At 47.3% G+C, this 19,605-nt stretch overlaps 1 protein-coding gene across 1 annotated transcript in view; it reads right to left on the minus strand.

Moving 5' to 3' along the window:
• Positions 1-19,605, minus strand: part of LOC142289995 (cilia- and flagella-associated protein 337-like) — a 200,453-nt gene that overhangs the window by 64,505 nt on the left and 116,343 nt on the right. The window contains exons 17-21 of the mRNA XM_075333941.1: positions 15,468-15,574; positions 11,383-11,462; positions 6,961-7,015; positions 2,579-2,624; positions 151-210 (exon numbers count right to left, since the gene is read on the minus strand). Coding sequence (XP_075190056.1) covers positions 151-210; positions 2,579-2,624; positions 6,961-7,015; positions 11,383-11,462; positions 15,468-15,574 — 348 coding nt within the window. The remainder of the gene's footprint in view (positions 1-150; positions 211-2,578; positions 2,625-6,960; positions 7,016-11,382; positions 11,463-15,467; positions 15,575-19,605) is intronic.

Below are 19,605 nucleotides of genomic sequence, written 5' to 3' on the forward strand. Positions count from 1 at the left end.
AGTCAATGGGGTTCATCAGAGTTACTTGGGATGCATTTGAAAACTTTATTTTATATATACAAAAGACACGTTGACCTTTATTCTACTTATCAACATTTTTGTGGGGAAGGGGGGGGGTAGTGGTAGAAGGAACATTTGACTTTGTCTTACCAAATCATCTGACCAGCCTGCCTGTGGCTCTTGGAAGTGATGAAGATCATCATCGGAATCCTGGAAAAAAAACAATCAGTTTCCGGAGAATGTAAGACATATACTGTATATAGACTATATATTCAAATATGAAAAAGGACAAAAAAACCAGTGTTATGGCATAACTCATATCTTTTTCAAGGTGCTGATTTTTAAGATGGTCGGTTAGCTCTCTGATATGTCTGTTTAGTAAATATTTGCATTCCCCATATATTAACAATTCTGTATCATTTTTTTTTATTTTTTTTAAATCTAGACTTTGGCATTCCTCTGTTATTCTTCCTTGAAAGCTATGAGTAAATTGATAACTAGGCATTAACAGTTGGAGATCCACACATTTCAAAGGGGTATTCCCATTCCCACGATCCTATCCCAATATGTAGTAGGTATAATAATAATAATAATAATAACAACAACAATAACAACAACAACAAATACCTCCAATTAGAAAATATAGTATAGTTCTCCTGATTAGCTATGTCTCTTACCTCATGTGCAGGGCATTGCAGCTTAGGTATCCATAGTTACGTCCACTCACATAGGGACATTTAGTTAGTTGTTGTGATTGTAACCATGGACACCTAAGCTGCAATGCCCTGCACATGAGGTATCAGGAGAACTGTACTACATTTCTAATTGGAGGTATTTGCTAATATTATTATTACTCCTACTATATTGTTATAGGATCTTGGAGATGGGAATAACCCTTTAACCTGTATGACCTTATGCACAGATATGTTCGAATGCTTTTCCCATCACATATATGGTGACGTCACCGCTATTCAAAATAAGACTCAATGTAATCACTAACAAATAAATTCTGCTTGCCATCTATATATATAATTGCCTTATTCTGTCTGTCTGTCTGTCTGTCTGTCTGTCTTGCTCCAAAATTGTGTCCTTACGGTGACACAAAGCTGATTGGCCGCTGGGCTCGCCATGGCCCCGCCCCCCACACGGATTGGCCGCTCGCCTCGCCTCGGCTCCGCCCCCCACGGATTGGTCGCTCGCCTCGGCCTGGCCCCGCCCTCCGCATGGATTGGCCGCACGCCCCGGCCCTCCGTACACATCGCCAGACATAACCTTGCGCTGCTGGGATCGTGACGGAGCCGGTGTACGCTGGTAACCATTATACACATCGGGTAACTAAGGTCCCTTAGTTACCCGATGTGTATCATAGTTACCAGTGTACACCGGCTCCGTCACGATCCCAGCAGCGCCAGACATAACCTTGCGATGCTGGGATCTTGACGGAGCCGGTGAACGCTGGTAACCATTATACACATCGGGTAACTAAGGTCCCTTAGTTACCCGATGTGTATCATAGTTACCAGCGTACACCGGCTCCCGGTACACATGTGCAGGGAGCCGGCATTATACTCCTCTCCCCCCAGGACTACTCCTCCTATTATAGTCCTCCTATTATACTCCTCTCTGAGTATAATAGGAGAACTATTATAGCATGGGGGATGGAGCACGATGGGGTGCGCAGCATGGGGGATGTAGCACGATGGGGAGTGCGCAGCATGGGGGATGGAGCACGATGGGGAGTGCGCAGCATGGAGGATGGAGCACGATGGGGAGTGCGCAGCATGGGGGATGGAGCACGATGGGGAGTGCGCAGCATGGGGGATGGAGCACGATGGGGGGTGCGCAGCATCGGGGATGGAGCACGATGGGGAATGCGCAGCATAGGGGATGGAGCACGATGGGGGGTGGGCAGAATGGGGGATGGAGCACGATGGGGGGTGCGCAGCATGGGGGATGGGGCACGATGGGGGGTGCGCAGCACGGGGGATGGAGCACGATGGGAGGTGCACACCTCCCCCCAACACACACACAACACACCACACACACACTGGGAACCACAAACACCGCCATGCACAGACACCCACACACACAGACAACGCCGCACACACACAACACCCAACACACAAACACCGCGGCATACATAAATATACGCACATACCGCACAACACACATTGCACAAAACATACCTCCCCCCAAAACACACCACACCCACACAAACCGCGCAACACACACACACACAACGCTACAGACACACAGCACTCCACAAACAACGCAACACACGCAACACACATACAACACTGCTCTCACCCCCCGCCACACCCAGACAACACCCAGAACATGTACAGCCCCTACACAAACACTTGGTAACTACAGACAACAACATCTATATATATATATATAACAAAAATCATACATGAACTACACAATACGTAAATTCTAGAATACCCGATGCGTAGAATCGGGCCACCTTCTAGTTATACATAAATATATAACTGTATTTCATCTTATATCATGCAGGACAGCCATGATTATATTGTAATCAATATCCACTCTGATAAATGTAGAGCAGTGTACTCACAATATACATATTTATTCGTCTGTCCCATCCCACGGCAATAATATATCTGAAATAATAAAAATGCTGCATATTATTTTAATGACAATGTATCAATTTGCAACAGATAAGTTGTCAACTTACCTAAATAAAGAAGTTATTAAAGAAAGACTTGTGAGGTAAGCCTGGTTCTGATATTTTGTATATTTTTATATACATTTATGTTGTTCAGTTTTGTTGGAACTACAATAATTGGTTTGTCCTCTATGGCCAGATTTACAAGATAAGTTAATAGTAGTTTACCAACTACACGCATGGACAAAATTGTTGATTCCCTTTTGTTAAAGTAATAAAATTCCACAATGGTCACTGAAATAACTTGAAGCTGACAACAGTAAATTTTCAATTTAAATGTACTGAATATCAACTAATGTAAAATCAGACATTTTGAATGGTTTGGATAAAAAAAATTGTGAAAATGGATTGGACAAAATTACCCGTAAAGAAGATTGAAAGTTATTTAATCATAGGGGCATGTTAAAATAAGGTGTGTCCTGTGATTAGCAAACTCTCTTTTACATTTCAACTTAAAGTTAAAGGTTAAGTTTAATACTACTTCAATAAAAAAATAATAAAAATGGTGATGTGATAGAACAGTGCTAATGACCTGAGAGAAGTCACAGTGATGTGATAGAGCAGTGCTAATGACCTGGGAGAAGTCACAGTGATGTGATACATCAGTGCTAATGACCTGAGAGAAGTCACAGTGATGTGATACAGCATTACTAATGACCTGAGAGAAATCACAGTGATGTGATACAGCAGTGCTAACGACCTGAGACAAGTCACAGTGATGTGATAGAGCAGTGCTAATGACCTGAGAGAAGTCACAGTGATGTGATACAGCAGTGCTAATGACCTGAGAGAAGTCACAGTGATGTGATACAGCAGTGATAATGACCTGAGAAAAGTCACAGTGATGTGATAGAGCAGTGCTAATGACCTGAGAGAAGTCACAGTGATGTGATAGAGCAGTGCTAATGACCTGAGACAAGTCACAGTGATGTGATAGAGCAGTGCTAATGACCTGAGAGAAGTCACAGTGATGTGATAGAGCAGTGCTAATGACCTGAGAGAAGTCACAGTGATGTGATAGAGCAGTGCTAATGACCTGAGAGAAGTCACAGTGATGTGATACAGCAGTGATAATGACCTGAGAGAAGTCACAGTGATGTGATAGAGCAGTGCTAATGACCTGAGAGAAGTCACAGTGATGTGATACAGCAGTGCTAATGACCTGAGAGAAGTCACAGTGATGTGATACAGCAGTGCTAATGACCTGAGACAAGTCACAGTGATGTGATAGAGCAGTGCTAATGACCTGAGAGAAGTCACAGTGATGTGATAGAGCAGTGCTAATGACCTGAGAGAAGTCACAGTGATGTGATAGAGCAGTGCTAATGACCTGAGAGAAGTCACAGTGATGTGATACAGCAGTGCTAATGACCTGAGAGAAGTCACAGTGATGTGATCGAGCAGTGTTAATGACCTGAGAGAAGTCACAGTTATGTGATACAGCAGTGCTAATGACCTGAGAGAAGTCACAGTGATGTGATACAGCAGTGCTAATGACCTGAGAGAAGTCACAGTGATGTGATCGAGCAGTGCTAATGACCTGAGAGAAGTCACAGTGATGTGATACAGCAGTGCTAATGACCGGAGAGAAGTCACAGTGATGTGATAGAGCAGTGCTAATGACCTGAGAGAAGTCACAGTGATGTGATCGAGCAGTGTTAATGACCTGAGAGAAGTCACAGTGATGTGATAGAGCAGTGCTAATGACCTGAGAGAAGTCACAGTGATGTGATCGAGCAGTGTTAATGACCTGAGAGAAGTCACAGTGATGTGATCGAGCAGTGCTAATGACCTGAGAGAAGTCACAGTGATGTGATAGAGCAGTGCTAATGACCTGAGAGAAGTCACAGTGATGTGATACAGCAGTGCTAATGACCTGAGAGAAGTCACAGTGATGTGATACAGCATTACTAATGACCTGAGAGAAGTCACAGTGATGTGATACAGCAGTGCTAATGACCTGAGAGAAGTCACAGTGATGTGATAGAGCAGTGCTAATGACCTGAGAGAAGTCACAGTGATGTGATAGAGCAGTGCTAATGACCTGAGAGAAGTCACAGTGATGTGATAGAGCAGTGCTAATGACCTGAGAGAAGTCACAGTGATGTGATAGAGCAGTGCTAATGACCTGAGAGAAGTCACAGTGATGTGATAGAGCAGTGCTAATGACCTGAGAGAAGTCACAGTGATGTGATACAGCAGTGCTAATGACCTGAGAGAAGTCACAGTGATGTGATAGAGCAGTGCTAATGACCTGAGAGAAGTCACAGTGATGTGATACAGCAGTGCTAATGACCTGAGAGAAGTCACAGTGATGTGATACAGCAGTGCTAATGACCTGAGAGAAGTCACAGTGATGTGATAGAGCAGTGCTAATGACCTGAGAGAAGTCACAGTGATGTGATACAGCATTACTAATGACCTGAGAGAAGTCACAGTGAGGTGAAAGAGCAGTGCTAATGACCTGAGAGAAGTCACAGTGATGTGATACAGCATTACTAATGACCTGAGAGAAGTCACAGTGAGGTGAAAGAGCAGTGCTAATGACCTGAAAGAAGTCACAGTGATGTCATATAAGATTGCTAATGACGTGAGTGAAGTAACAGTGATGTCAAAGTGTAAGGTTAAATCTCAGAGATGTTATATTACAATACAAAGATTATAAACACTGGAAATCATAGGGAAGAAGTTACGACAAATTATGATGTCACTGTACAGTAATCATGGTCACAGTGTATAATACAAAGATAACGCAAAAAAAACCCCATGAAAAACAAAAATAATGAATAGTTATTACTATCAGTGATATCATAGTATTACAAAAAGTGATGTAATGGTATGGCAATGATATGCATAGTGATTACATCAAATGATATCACACTATGGGGTGATATTAAGATTGTGAGCCCCCTTGGGGACAGTGTTGCCAATGTATGTAAAGTGCTGTGGAATGAATGGCGCTATATCAGTGAATAGATATTATTATTATTATTATATATCCAATGGTGTCCCAGTATAGGAATAATGTACACAGGGATGTCACAGAACCGATATGACATAACTGAAGGATAAGGACAACAGATGTCACAGCACAGAAAAAACAAGTGTAATGTGGGTCTGTCAGTGGTGACTAGACAGTGCTAAATTGCTACCACAATCAGACTTGTCACAAGCCACTCTGGTCTTCACCCTTTAACCCCTGTACAGGGACCTGTACTTACACAGGTGAGTCGGGGCTACAGTCATCTGCTGGCTGGTATTGCAGGCTGGCAGATAGAATGGTCCGGTAGCTGGGTCAGGACCAGGAAGGAGGTCAGTGCAGGGACAAAAATGTAAGGCTGGAAATTAGTCAAAAACTGAGTGGAGGTCAAAATCAGGAATGTCTACTGAAATCACAAGCAAGACACATGTAAGTACAGTGAAGCTAGTAAAGTTATAACTGGTAGCAGGATTTCATGAGCTTAAATAGCTTACAGCCCCACCCCCATGGAGAAGACATAAGGGAGCAATCACTAACAGAAGTTAAATGTCAATCTCCTAACCAGACGGAACTATAAGTCCAAAAGGTCACAGAACTTGAATTGTTGCCTCACGTCACCTACAATGAGAGTGTGGCACTGCCTGGCCATAGGAGCAGAGACAGGAAGGGCAGGCACCAAAACAGAGGTCACAGATACACAATATCATACAAAAATAATGCACAACACATTGATAATGGACACTACATCTAGGGGTGACGCAGCCTCTATATTCCCTGTTCAGACAATTTTGGTCCCAATTCATCAGTCTGTGGCAGACAGTTAAGGCCCTGTTACACGCAACAACGTATCTAACGATATATCGCCGGGGTCACAGATTCCGTGACGCACATCCGGCATCGTTAGCGACGTCGTTACATGTGACACCAACGAGCGACCGTTAAGGATAGAAAATACTCACTGAATCGCCCATCGTTGACACGTCCATTTTCAAAAAATCGTTGGTTGTTGAGGACGCAGGTTGTTCGTCGTTCCTGAGGCAGCACACATCGCTATGTGTGACACCGCAGAAATGAGGAACAACCTCGTACTTGCGGCCGCCGGCAATGAGGAAGGAAGGAGATGGGCGGGATGTTACAGCCGCTCACCTCCGCCCCTCCGCTTCTATTGGGTGGCCGCTTAGTGACGCCGCTGTGACGCCGCACGAACCTCCCCCTTAGACAGGAGGCGGTCGGGCTATATCTATTAATTTTGTCCGTTTACCAAAAAATAATATTACAAAAAGGATCTTACTTGTTCCTGTTAATTTCCACATATGTGCAGTCACAGATTTCATCAGCCTTGTTTGCTGTGAATGAAAAAAATATTCCTATATTATAATACATCTTAATTGTGTTTAAGTGCTGTCGAATATGTTTGCACTATATAAATATTATTATTATTATTATTATTATTATTATTATACATTAAGAGGTATTGCAACCTAAAACTGACAAATGTTTTAATTCAGGGGATAATAAATAAGTCCTCTGTGAGGACTCTAATGGAGAGAAAAGGGAAAAAATGCGGGAGCGCCTAGATAAAGAATCGGGATTACTCTACTTGAGGCTGATTAATTCAGGGGGTATAATATGGTGCTGTCACTAGAGATGAGCGAACCGATAGAGGTTCAGTTCACAGGCCGCAAATGAACAGAACCTCTTTGTGACCGAACCTTGCACGATAAGGTTCAGAAACACTGATTTCCAGTTTGAGTCTCCGCCCACATATAGCCAGCCATATGCAGATCACTTCAGGGGGAGGGTAATCTAAACCTTTTTTGGAGCACACCACATCAGATCATGCTGTTGTTACCTCCAGTGCGAGCCAATGAAACACTGCAAGTGTCGCGGGCGGGGAGGAGGGTGTCAGCACACCGCGCTCACCCCTTCTGCTCGGGTCCGGCAGCTGCTCCTGGTGGCTCGAGCTGTGGGCCGGATCCCGGGGTTTCTCGAGCGACACTCCTCGCCCGTGAGTGAAAGGGGGGTGTTTGTTGGGTGTGGGGATTGTTATAGTTCATGACGCCACCCACGGTTGTGGTGACTGCACCACCGCTGCTCAGTGTGGGGGTCCCGGGGATGGTGATGCGGAGCAGCCAGGTGTTGTGTTGCCCCTCCATGGGTAGGGGTTGGTGATCCCGGGGCCCGGTGATGAGATGTGAAGTGTAGGGCCTGGAGGGCGCAGGGATGCGGGGGCAGCGCGGTGCCTTGCGGCACTATGGTACTCACTCAGCCTGACACACGGACACAGTCTGTACGGTAAACCAACGGCTGGTAGGACGGTCCCACAGACGGCTGCACCTGCACTCCCGGTAGGTGACGGTGATGTCCCTCTTCCTTGCACCTGTGTTGACTGATGGTAGCGGTGGATTCCCTCCGGTTACCCGCTCCCCGGCTGCAATCTGGGCCGGAGGAGCTCTACACTTTGCCCGCAGGCGCTGGCCCTGGGGAAACTGGTGCCCTGGCGGTGGCGGTGTCTCCCCGGTAATGGTCGGGCTGTTGCCTTCACTCGGGACTTGGTTGTTGGGGGAGCTGCGTCCCCGTCACTGACGGATTTGGCAAATCTGGCGACTCCTAGCCTTGCCGGGGTCCGAGAGGCCCCTGCCCTGGTGCTGACTGTCCTTCGGAACACTGCTCCAGACCACCGGGCACACAGCCAACGGGGTCCTTCCAGGAACTTCCGAACTGTCCCACTCCGGACAGTCACCGCCGTTGCTGACCTTGCTGTTCTGGCCCTACACAAAGCTGGGCTCTCAGGCTTTCTTTCTCTTCTGTCACTTTACTTGCTTTTCCTCCTTTTCCACTTTCTTACTTTCCCTGCTTGTTTACTCCTTCACTTAGCTCCTTACACTTGCCCTGCCTGGGCTTCACTTCACTCCTTCCACTTCCTCCTCCCTGACAGAACTCCTCACTCAAGCTCTCCCTGAGCTCTTCTGCCTGGTTCCTTCCTGCTTCCAGAGTTGTGAGCTCCTCGGTGGGCGGAGCCAACCGCCTGGCCCACCCCCCGGTGTGCATCATCAGACTCCTGGAGCAAGGCAACAAGGATTTCTGGTTAGCTGTGATGTGCCTACCTGGAGTGTGGGGTGTGGTGGTGTTGTGACCTGTGTCCCCTGGCTTGCCCAGGGCGACACACAAGCGGATCACACAGGGCTGAGCACCGAGCGTACCTGAGCACTGCCTTGCTCGCGCAACTTAAGTTCACACATAAAGCATTCACACTCCAAACCTGAGACCTGTGGTTTTTAGTTGGTGTTTGGTTCGAAAACTGAACTCCAGGTTCGCTCATTTCTAGCTGTCACAATTCCTCCGCTTAGTATGTCTTGAACGCAATGAGTGACTGTTTGCTGTAGTATGGAATTAGGGTGTGCTGAGCTGTCAATGTTCAGTCAGAGGAGTTTGGCCAGACTGGTTAGAGAAGAGCCCACGATACTGGTCTAATAACCTCCATAGTTGACTGGATTGGGCTGGGGAGAGGTGATCCCCTAAGGTGACTTGCTCCACCCATCCCTTTTTTTTGGTGTGACGTAACAAGTCCAGGAGGGGATCAGGTTCTGAGGCATTTGGAAGGGGACAAATGTCATTGTACCACTTCTGCATCTTCCTCGCGCCTGCCTAAATAGGTCACCGGCGCGCGCGAGGGCAGCTATGTTTTCTGCTCTGCCTGCGATATAGCAGAGCGAACTGCGCCTGCGCGAGCAAACATGACTGCACAGGCGCGAGATTTTAAAGAGCAGCGTGGATGATGACGGAGGCGTCATCACGTCAATCCAGAAAGGAGGACGGCGAACAGCGGCAGGAGGGGGGACAGGAGGCGAAAAAGAGCATGCCCATCTGAGCCACACAGGTCATTAGCATATGTAACGGTCATGTTTTATAAAGTTATTTTTGGGGTCTGTAAGGGGAGTCAGGGAACAAGGTGCACCTTCATAGAATGCAGCCCAGGAGCTGCAGAAGGTGACACTTTTAGTTTAATAGTAAAAAAAACTGATGACAGGTTCCCTTTAATAACCTAGGCAGATTAACAATGCAATTATTTTTATTTCTTCTGTTCTGTCTGACAGCAACTTTGGGTAGATGACCAAAATGAGATGCCCCTACCCATAAGATCCCAAAACGGGACAGGTAGTTCCACTGCCCCTTTACCAGGTGACACCCACTGTCTCCCAACGTTTGGTTGGCCCACAGTTTTGTATCTCCTGCCGTCATAGCCTACAGTCACAGCTTATGTGATGCGATGGATACCACAATCGGAGCACGTGTATCCAGTTACAGCTAGCAGCAACCCCCCTTCCTCTCGCCAGTGTCCTAAGTATGCCAAGCCGCCCCCGGGATCGGGCCCTCGAGAAACACTCCCCGCACCCCAAAGCTAAATGTGCATCGTAGGAGGTATTTTCCTAACGCAACCCTTACCTGCGGCTGCATGTTAGACCTTTTGTGGTGACGGCTCCACTGTGTCTACTATTACCTTCCACATAATGAGACTAGTGGCTAGGAGAACAATGGCTTAATTGAGGACACTGTGACACTATCAATGGCTTTACTCTTATTACCAATCTCGTGCCTGGCCTTCTGTGTACTTTAATCTGACAAGCAAAAAATATTTAATAAAACACAACATTGAGATCGACGTAACCAGCGCCCCATGCCGTGGACTATGCTCTACGTCCATTATTTCATTAGTCTTTAGTCCGCAGCCAGCTCCTCACATGTACATAGAAAGTTTTAAGCGGGCTTTGCACGATGCGACATCGCCCGAGTGATCTCGTTGGGGTCACGGAATTTGTGACGCACATCCGGTTGCTTTAGCGATGTCTTTGTGTGTGACACCTATGAGCGATTTTAAATAGTCGCAAAAACGTTCAAAATCGCTCATCGGTGACATGGGGGTCCAATCTGAAATATCGCTGCTGATCGGTGCACGAAGTAGTTTGTCGCTCCTGCAGCAGCACACATCGCTATGTGTGACACCACAGGAACGAGGAACCTCACCTTACCTGTGTCTATGAGGAAGGAAGGAGGTGGGCGGGATGTTACGTCTCGCTCATCTCCGCCCCTCTGCTTCTATTGGGCGGCGGTTCAGTGACACTGCTGTGACGTCGCTGTGACGCTGAACGAACCGTCCCCTTAGAAAGGAGGCGGTTCGGCGGTCACAGCGACGTCGGTAGGCAGGTAAGTAGTGTGACGGGTCTGTGCGATGTTGTGCGCCACGGGCAGCGATTTGCCCGTGTCGCACAACCGATGGGGGCGGGTACCCACGCTAGCGATATCGGTCACGATATCGCAGCATGTAAAGCGGCCTTTAGATCTTAGAGTACAGCTCATGAAAAATGGGAGCAAAAACTAAAGTGTTGCATTTATATTTTTTTAGTTTATATTATTTATATTGTGCTTTGTATGTCTTTTATAACAATATCTTCATTCTTCACTTCCCTCCCATCTGATTTCGTTACTTGTTCAGAATACATTCCAATAGGGAATATAACACTTTTCTTACTCTCTGGTTTCTCTGCCCCATGTGTATTCCTCGGATTATGCAGAAATGGTCTGGTAACTGAAGCATAGGGCGAGAGAGATCTTCTGGGCTCATCACAATACTAATTGGATAACATAAAACATACCTCATTCTACCTAAGGGAAGACAATATCATTAAAGATACAGTGAAATTGTGCCATTTACCTCTTTTCAGAGTGTGCAGACACTGGCCATTATTGTAATTCCAGACTTTCAAGCAGCCATCTCTTCCTCCAGTTATTAGTCTAGGGAATGAAAATATCCGCAGACAAAGGCAATTTAGACTCGAAAAACTTGCAGACATGCACCATGATCAAATTTTGTTTTATATATGTATAGTTTTTTTTAACGTCTTCCACATTTAAGAAGAATTGTGAACATCTATGTACATCACATGGATAAAGCAGTGGTTTACATGAGTGGTAAGGGTGCTTTAAACGCTGCGACATCGCTAGCGATAGCACCCGCCCCCGTCGTTCTTGCGATATGTGGTGATCGCTGCCATAGCGAACAATATCACTACGGCAGTGTCACACGCACATACCTGCTTAGCGACGTCGCTGTTGCTGCCGAACAATCCCTCCTTCAAGTGGGAGATGCGTTCGGCGTCACAGCGGTGTCACTAAGCGTCCGCTCAATAGCAGAGGAGGGGCGGAGATGAGCGGCTGGAACATGCCACCCACCTCCTTCCTTCCTCATTGCCGGTGGACACATGTAAGGAGATGTTCGTCGTTCCTGCGGTGACACACATAGTGATGTGTGATGCCACAGGAACGATGAACAACCAGTGGCACGCACCACCAACGATATTATGAAAAGGAGCGACGTGTCAACAATCAATGATTTTTAACGTTTTTGCGATTGTTGATCGTCGCTCCTAGGTGCCACACGCTGCGATGTCACTAATGATGCCGATGTGCGTAACTAACGATGTGACCCCGACGATATATCGTTAGCGATGTCGCAGCGTGTAAAACACCCTTAAGGCTCAATTCACTTGAATGGGATTTTAAGGGCAAAGTTCTGAATTTCAGCATGTCCTATTTAGAAGAATTGGTAAATCATAGAAATCTCTTTAACAAACATGTCTTGAGTATACCCCTACGTTGTCTTCAGAGCTTCAGGATGCATTCAGTCAAACTTATTTTTTGTGCGTATGTTGTCCACATGGATCACAGACAGTAGCTCAGAGTCCTAATTTTAGTCTATATTCTAATTCTCTTACGGGTGCTTTAAACGCAACGATATTGCTAACGAGATGTCGCCGGGGTCACGGAATTCGTGAGGCACATCCGGCCTCGTTAGCGTCGTCATTGCGTGTGAAACACACGAACGATCGTTAACGATCAAAATTACTCACCTAATCGTTGATCGTTGACACGTCATTCTAATCCCAAATATCGTTGCTGTTGCAGGACGCAGGTTGTTCGTCGTTCCTGCGGCAGCACACTTCGCGATGTGTGACACCGCAGGAACGAGGAACAACATCGTACCTGCGGCCGCCCTCAATGAGGGAGGAAGGAGGTGGGCAGGATGGTCCGGCCGCTCATCTCCGCCCCTCCGCTTCTATTGGGCGGCCGCTTAGTGACGCCGCTGTGACGCCAAACAAACCTGCCCTTTAGAAGGGAGGCGGTTCGCCGGCCACAGCGACGTCGCTAGGCAGGTAAGTCCGTGTGACAGGTACTAGCGATGTTGTGCGCCACGGGCAGCGATTTGCCCGTGATGCACAACCGACGGGAGCTGGTGCTTTCACCAGCGACATCGCTAGCTATGTCGCTGTGTGTAAGGCCTGTGACACACATCCGTGCCGCCGGCACGTGTTTGTCATTTTTTGCACGTACCGGCGGCACGGAGACACGTTAAGCAATGCTACCCTATTGTAGCAGGCACACACACGTAAAACCACACGGAACATGTGTCCGTGTGCGTTTGTACGTGTGTGCGTTTTTCAAAGCGCTGACATGTCAGTGTTTTCTCCCGCAGCACGGGTGTCACACGGCCCGCACCCGTACCACACGGGTGTAGTGTGGATGCGGTCCCGTGTGACACGCGCTGGAGAAAACACACGTGTCAGTGAAAAAAAAAAAACATTTACTCACCTTCTCCTGCCCTCCTGTCTCTGCCGCTGCTGCCTCTTGCTGCCGACCGCCGCTCATTATTCTCATTGAATATTCATTTCACTGCCTGGCAGCAGCAGCAGCGGGGAGACGGGAGGGCTGGAGACCGAAGATCAGCACCACGGACAGCAGCGTGGACAGCAGGAAGGATCAGGTGAGTATGTAAATTACCGGTTCTACGTGTGCTATCGCGGATAGCACACGTAGAACACACGTGTCCCGCACGTACCAGAGACACGTACTTACCTGCACGCAACATGCAGGGGAAATACGTGTCTCTCAGCACGTGCGTGATTTTCACGTGAATGTGGCAGAGGCCTAAAGCAGCCTTTAAAGGGAAGGTGCCATCATTTTTTTTTTCTTAATAACTGAAAAAATATAAATTATTCATGTTTTAATGTCTTCTTTAAATATTATAATTTGTTTTTAATGGAGCCAAATATGAAAAAATTTAAAAAGTTTGATATGTTCCACTTTTAAACATTAGGGGGAGCAGCTGATTATTATATTTACTAAAACAGTGCTGACAGATATTCTTTAAATTAAATCCTTAATTGGACATTAATAGGATATCCATAGCACTGCTCCCTAGATTGGGATCCAAAACCTCTGTTGCACAGCTGATGTGACTGGAAGGCTGGCTATGAACACTGTAGCGCCCAGTCCCAGCATGGCATCCCCACGCACCCTTTCTTCCAGGTCCCGGCGGGGGTGCCCTCCCACTCACTTGCCCAGTGGCTCCACTCGCTTCTCTCCTGCTCCAGGGTCTGCAGCAGCCTGCCCCTGCATCCAGGCCGTGCGGAGCCCTTCTGTGCTTGCCCGTAGGGTGCGTGCGCGGCCACACCCCATTACCCGGAAGCGATTCCTGAGGTCACCTGTTACCTTAAAGGTATTTAAGACTGCCTCCCCTTAAAGGAGGCACCTGAGCAATGTTGCCTATTAGTTAGTGCGTTGCTAGTTTCCAGGTCCCATTACGCTACTGTGTCTAGTTCTGCTAATTGTGTCTTAGTACCATTCTCGTGTTCTTAACCTGTGTCTCGTCCTAGAGCCTGCTTTCTACCACCACCTCTGTGCTGCCATGTCTGAGCTACCAGCTGCGTGCTGCCACATCTGAGCTACCAGCTCCGTGCTGCCACGTCTGAGCTACCAGCTCCGTGCTCCACATCTGAGCTACCAGCTCCATGCTGCCACGTCTGAGCTACCAGCTCCGTGCTCCACATCTGAGCTACCAGCTCCATGCTGCCACGTCTGAGCTACCAGCTCCGTGCTGCCTTGTCTGAGCTACAACCTCCGTGCTGCCATGTCTGAGCTACCACCTCCGTGCTGTCACGTCTGCGCTACCACCTCCGTGCTGCCACGTCTGAGCTACCACCTCCGTGCTGCCACGTCTAAGCTACCACCTCCGTGCTGCCAAGTGTGAGTTACCACCACCGTGCTGCCAAGTGCGAGTTACCACCACCGTGCTGCCATATCCGAGCTCCGAGCTGTCTAGTTCAGCTAATTGTGTCTTAGTACCAGTCTCGAGTTCTTAACCTGTGTCTTGTCCTAGAGCCTGCTCTCTACCACCAGCCCGTGCTGCCACGTCTGAGCTACCACCTCCGTGCTGCCACGTCTGAGCTACCACCTCCGTGCTGTCAAGTGCGAGTTACCACCACCGTGCTGCCATATTCGAGCTCACCAGCACCGGACATTAAGAGCCGACAACCACTGAATCCTGGCAGTCGTGCATTTAGGCCCCCTGTTGCTGCGAAAGACAGTCCCTGTATAGGGGTTCGCTACTGGTTAGCTCCTTCAGGGGAGTCCGGGGTACGGCCCAGTTGTTCCACTCCCAGACGCTCGCCGCACGTAAAAAACATCTCTCTCCATTCACTCCTATTTTGAGGTCTGAACAGAGCCATTTTGACTGTTATTTTTTATAACTCCCATAAAGTGAATACTGAGAACTGGTATTTCCATCAACAGCAGCCCCAAGGGGTCTGGTATCCAGGTTGTGCAACCCACTTCAACCGTAAGATTAGATTTTATGAATTCTAAAAGGTGAAAAGAGATAGATGTGCGTGCAGGCAATCCTTCATTCAAAGCAGTCCCGTGATAAATAATACCTCTTTAGAAATATGAAAAACAACAACATACCGTCTACCTCTGGAATCGAATGTCATACAGGTGATCCCAGAACTACCGTGCGCGTCATTGAATTCAAACATTTGTTTCCCAGTCTCAAAATCCCAAACTCTCACAGCCTGTAGAAAAACAAATAGGTTAATTTTATCAAATATACATGCCAAGTAACAATGTAGGAAGAGGAGACTTAAAACACAGATAAAGAATATTCATATCATAACAGTTATATATAAAAAAAAGCTTAGAATGTTTTTAGGCATAACAAAGTTATTAATTTTTGTAATATACTTCATTACTGTATTGTGACTCCTCTTCTTTTAAACACTATGCTGAAATATTGTTTTAATACCCAATTCCTGCTCCTTTAGAAGCTGCTTTCAACTTCTGCTCATCAAAGATCACTATACTATACAGTCTGTGCATGGGGTTTTCCCAGTCTGAGGAGCAGGGACTGACAGAAAGGAAATTTTGGACGAAGCTTTTGAAGAAGCCAGAACTTGGCATTGAAATAACATTTCAGTATGGTGTTTGGGAGAGATTGATTCAAAATAAGGTAATGAAGTTAATCATAAAATTCATAATGTCATTGCAATGTCTGGAGAGTAATTATTTAATGGAAATCAATCTGTCAGCATGTTTTTGCTATGAAATCTGAGTGCAGAATGATGTAGGAGCAGAAAGACTTAATCCAGCGATGTTGTAACACACCCATCCCAGGTCCGGGCTCGGCTCCCTTCACCCCATTCTGCTATCCTTTCTTGTGTTCCTTGTCAAGCTTTGCCAGCAGCCTGGCATGTTCCCATGTGTTGAGCTTCCTAGGCCTATGTAAGTCCTACCAAGACACACACCTGTATCTTGGTATTAAGAATTTTAATTTGTCTGTGCGGAGCAACCTGTCTACGGTCACCAGGACTTCTCTCTGCCTGCAGCTTCCTGTAATTCAGCTCCCTGTCTGCCTGTGTCTTTCAGTACCTCTGCAACCTGTCTGCGGTCTCCAGGACATCTCCTGCCTACGGCTTCCAGAACCTCAGCAACCTGTTTTTCCTGTGGCTCCCAGTGCTTTCAGCATCTTGTCTGCCCGCGGTTTCCAGTACTTTCAGCATCCTGTCTGCCTGTGGTTTCCAGTGCTTTCAGCATCCTGTCTGCCTGCGGTTTCCAGTACTTTCAGCATCCTGTCTGCCCGCGGTTTCCAGCATTTTCAGCATCTTGTCTGCCTGCGGTTTCCAGTACTTTCAGCATCCTGTCTGCCTGTGTTTTCCAGTACTTTCAGCATCCTGTCTGCCTGTGACTCACATTGCTTTCAGCATCCAGTCTGCCTGCGGTTTCCAGTACTTTCAGCATGTTGTCTGCCTGCGGTTTCCAGTACTTTCAGCATCCTGTCTACATGCGGTTTCCAGTACTTTCAGCATCCTGTTTGCCGGCGGTTTCCAGTACTTTCAGCATCCTGTCTGCCTGTGGCTCCCAGTGCTTTCAGCATCCTGTCTGCCTGTGGTTTCCACTACTTTAAGCATCCTGTCTGCCTGCGGTTTCCAGTACTTTCAGCATCCTGTCTGTCTGCGGTTTCCAGTACTTTCAGCATCCTGTCTGCCTGTGGCTCCCAGTGCTTTCAGCATCCTGTCTGCCTGTGGTTTCCACTACTTTAAGCATCCTGTCTGCCTGCGGTTTCCAGTACTTTCAGCATCCTGTCTGTCTGCGGTTTCCAGTACTTTCAACATCCTGTCTGCCTGTGGCTCACAGTGCTTTCAGCATCCTGTCTGCCTGTGGTTTCCAGTACTTTCAGCATCCTGTCTGCCTGTGGTTTACAGTACTTTCAGCATCCTGTCTGCCTGCGGTCTCCAGTGCTTTCAGCATCTTGTCTGCTTGCGGTTTCCAGTGTTTTCAGCATCCTGTCTGCCTGCGGTTTCTAGTGCTTTAGCATCCTATGTGCCTGCGGTCTCCAGTCTGCCAGTACTTCTGGTAATGATCTCATGTCTGCCTGCGGTCTCCAGTTCCTCAGCTGTGTCCTGCGTGCCTCATCTGTCTGTTGCACCGATCTGTCCACCCGGACGTTGGACTTTGAGGATTGATCTCACATAGTGAGCCATTGACAGATGGATCATTTACTGAACTATGTGGTGCAGTTTAGATAGAATACCTGTTTTCTCTCCTGTAGGTCAGTATGCTGAGTTATATATTACCCCACCCCAGTGATTGGCAGCTTCCTGAGTACATTGTGCATTGTCCATAAGCTGCCAATTAATAATGAGGCTGTTTTTTGTAGATTTGCTGGACTGCCTTAGGGGTACTTCTTACATAGCAAGATCGCTGTTGAGTCACAGGTTTTGTAACGTACCAGTGACCTCATCAGCGATCTCGCTGTGTGTGACACTAAGCAGCGACCTGGCCCCTGCTGTGAATTTACTGATCGTTACACGCTGTTCTGGTTCATTTTTTGCTCGTTGGTCTCCCGCAGGGCAGCACGCATCGGTGTGTTTGACTCCGGGAGACCAACGAGCACCGACTCTGTGTAAGCAGGTTACGCTGGTAACCAGGGTGAATATCAGGTAACTAAGCAAAGCGCTTTGCTTAGTAACCTGATGTGTAACCTAGCTACGTATACAGGGAGCCAGCGCTAGCAGCCTGTAAGCGGTGTATGCTTGTAACCAGGGTAAATATCGGGTAACCAAGCAAAGCGCTTTGCTTAGTTACCCGATATTTACCCTGGTTACCAAGCGCAGCATCGTTACACGAGTCGCTGGTCGCTGGTGAGATCTGACTGTTTGATAGCTCACTAGCGACCCTGTAGCGACGTACCAGTGATCCTGACCAGGTCGTATCTTGGTCGGAATTGCTGGTACGTCGTTTAGTGAGACGGAACCCTTACAAGTGACACTTAGGGTACCGTCATACTTTAGTGACTCTCCAGCGATCCCACCAGTGATCTGACCTGGTCAGGATCGCTGGTGTGTCGCTACATGGTCGCTGGTGAGCTGTCAATCAGGCAGATCTCACCAGCGACCAGTGACCAGCCCCCAGCCAGCAGCGACGCGTGGAAGCGATGCTGCGCTTGTTAACTAAGGTAAATATCGGGTAACCAAGCGCTTGGTTACCCGATATTTACCTTGGTTACCAGCGCACACCGCTTAGCGCTGGCTTCCTGCACTCCTAGCCAGAGTACACATCGGGTTAATAAGCAAATGGCTTTGCTTATTTACATGATGTGTACTCTAGCTACGTGTGCAGGGAGCCGGCACTGACAGCCTGAGAGCGGTGGACGTTAGTAACCAAGGTAAATATCGGGTAACCAAGTAAAGCACTTCGCTTGGTTACCCGATATTTACCTTGGTTACAGCTTACCGCAGGCTGCCAGAAGCCGTCTCCCTGCACATTCAGATCGTTGCTCTCTCGCTGTCAAACACAGCGATGTGTGCTTCACAGCGGGAGAGCAACATCAAAAAAATGAACCAGCACTGTGTGTAACGAGCAGCGATTTCACAGCAGGGGCCAGATCGCTGCTCAGTGGCACACACAGCGAAATCGCTAATGAGGTCACTGCTGCGTCACAAAAACCGTGACTCAGCAGCGATCTCGCTATGTGAGAAGTACCCCTTACTCATGATAATCTCTTGCTGATAAAAGGTTGATTGTATTGAAACTACAGAAAGCTGCTAAACAATTGATAAATCCCTATTCAGGGTCTCTACCCGTACATTATGCTGCTTCCAAATTAAATAGAAAAATCCTGTTGACAGATTCCCTTTAAAAAAAAGTTTATTTACACTTTACAGTGTATCTGTCCTTTCACACAAACCTATAGAAAATGTATGGTCTTGCCACTCTCATCCCCCACAATAGATTAAAACCGCTATTGGTGCCTTCCCAGCAAAGTCATGCTCCTGAAAATGACAGAATCCCTTCTCTATCCATCAGAAATGATCTGGCACTGTGATTAATAATAGAGCTATGAACAAATCATTATTATTATTATTATTATTATTTATTATTATAGCGCCATTTATTCCATGGCGCTTTACAAGTGAAAGAGGGTATACGTACAACAATCATTAACAGTACAAGACAGACTGGTATAGGAGGAGAGAGGACCCTGCCCGCGAGGGCTCACAGTCTACAGGGAATGGGTGATGGTACAATAGGTGAGGACAGAGCTGGT

Source organism: Anomaloglossus baeobatrachus, chromosome 2, assembly GCF_048569485.1.
Source record: "Anomaloglossus baeobatrachus isolate aAnoBae1 chromosome 2, aAnoBae1.hap1, whole genome shotgun sequence".
Taxonomy (NCBI): Eukaryota; Metazoa; Chordata; class Amphibia; order Anura; family Aromobatidae; genus Anomaloglossus; species Anomaloglossus baeobatrachus.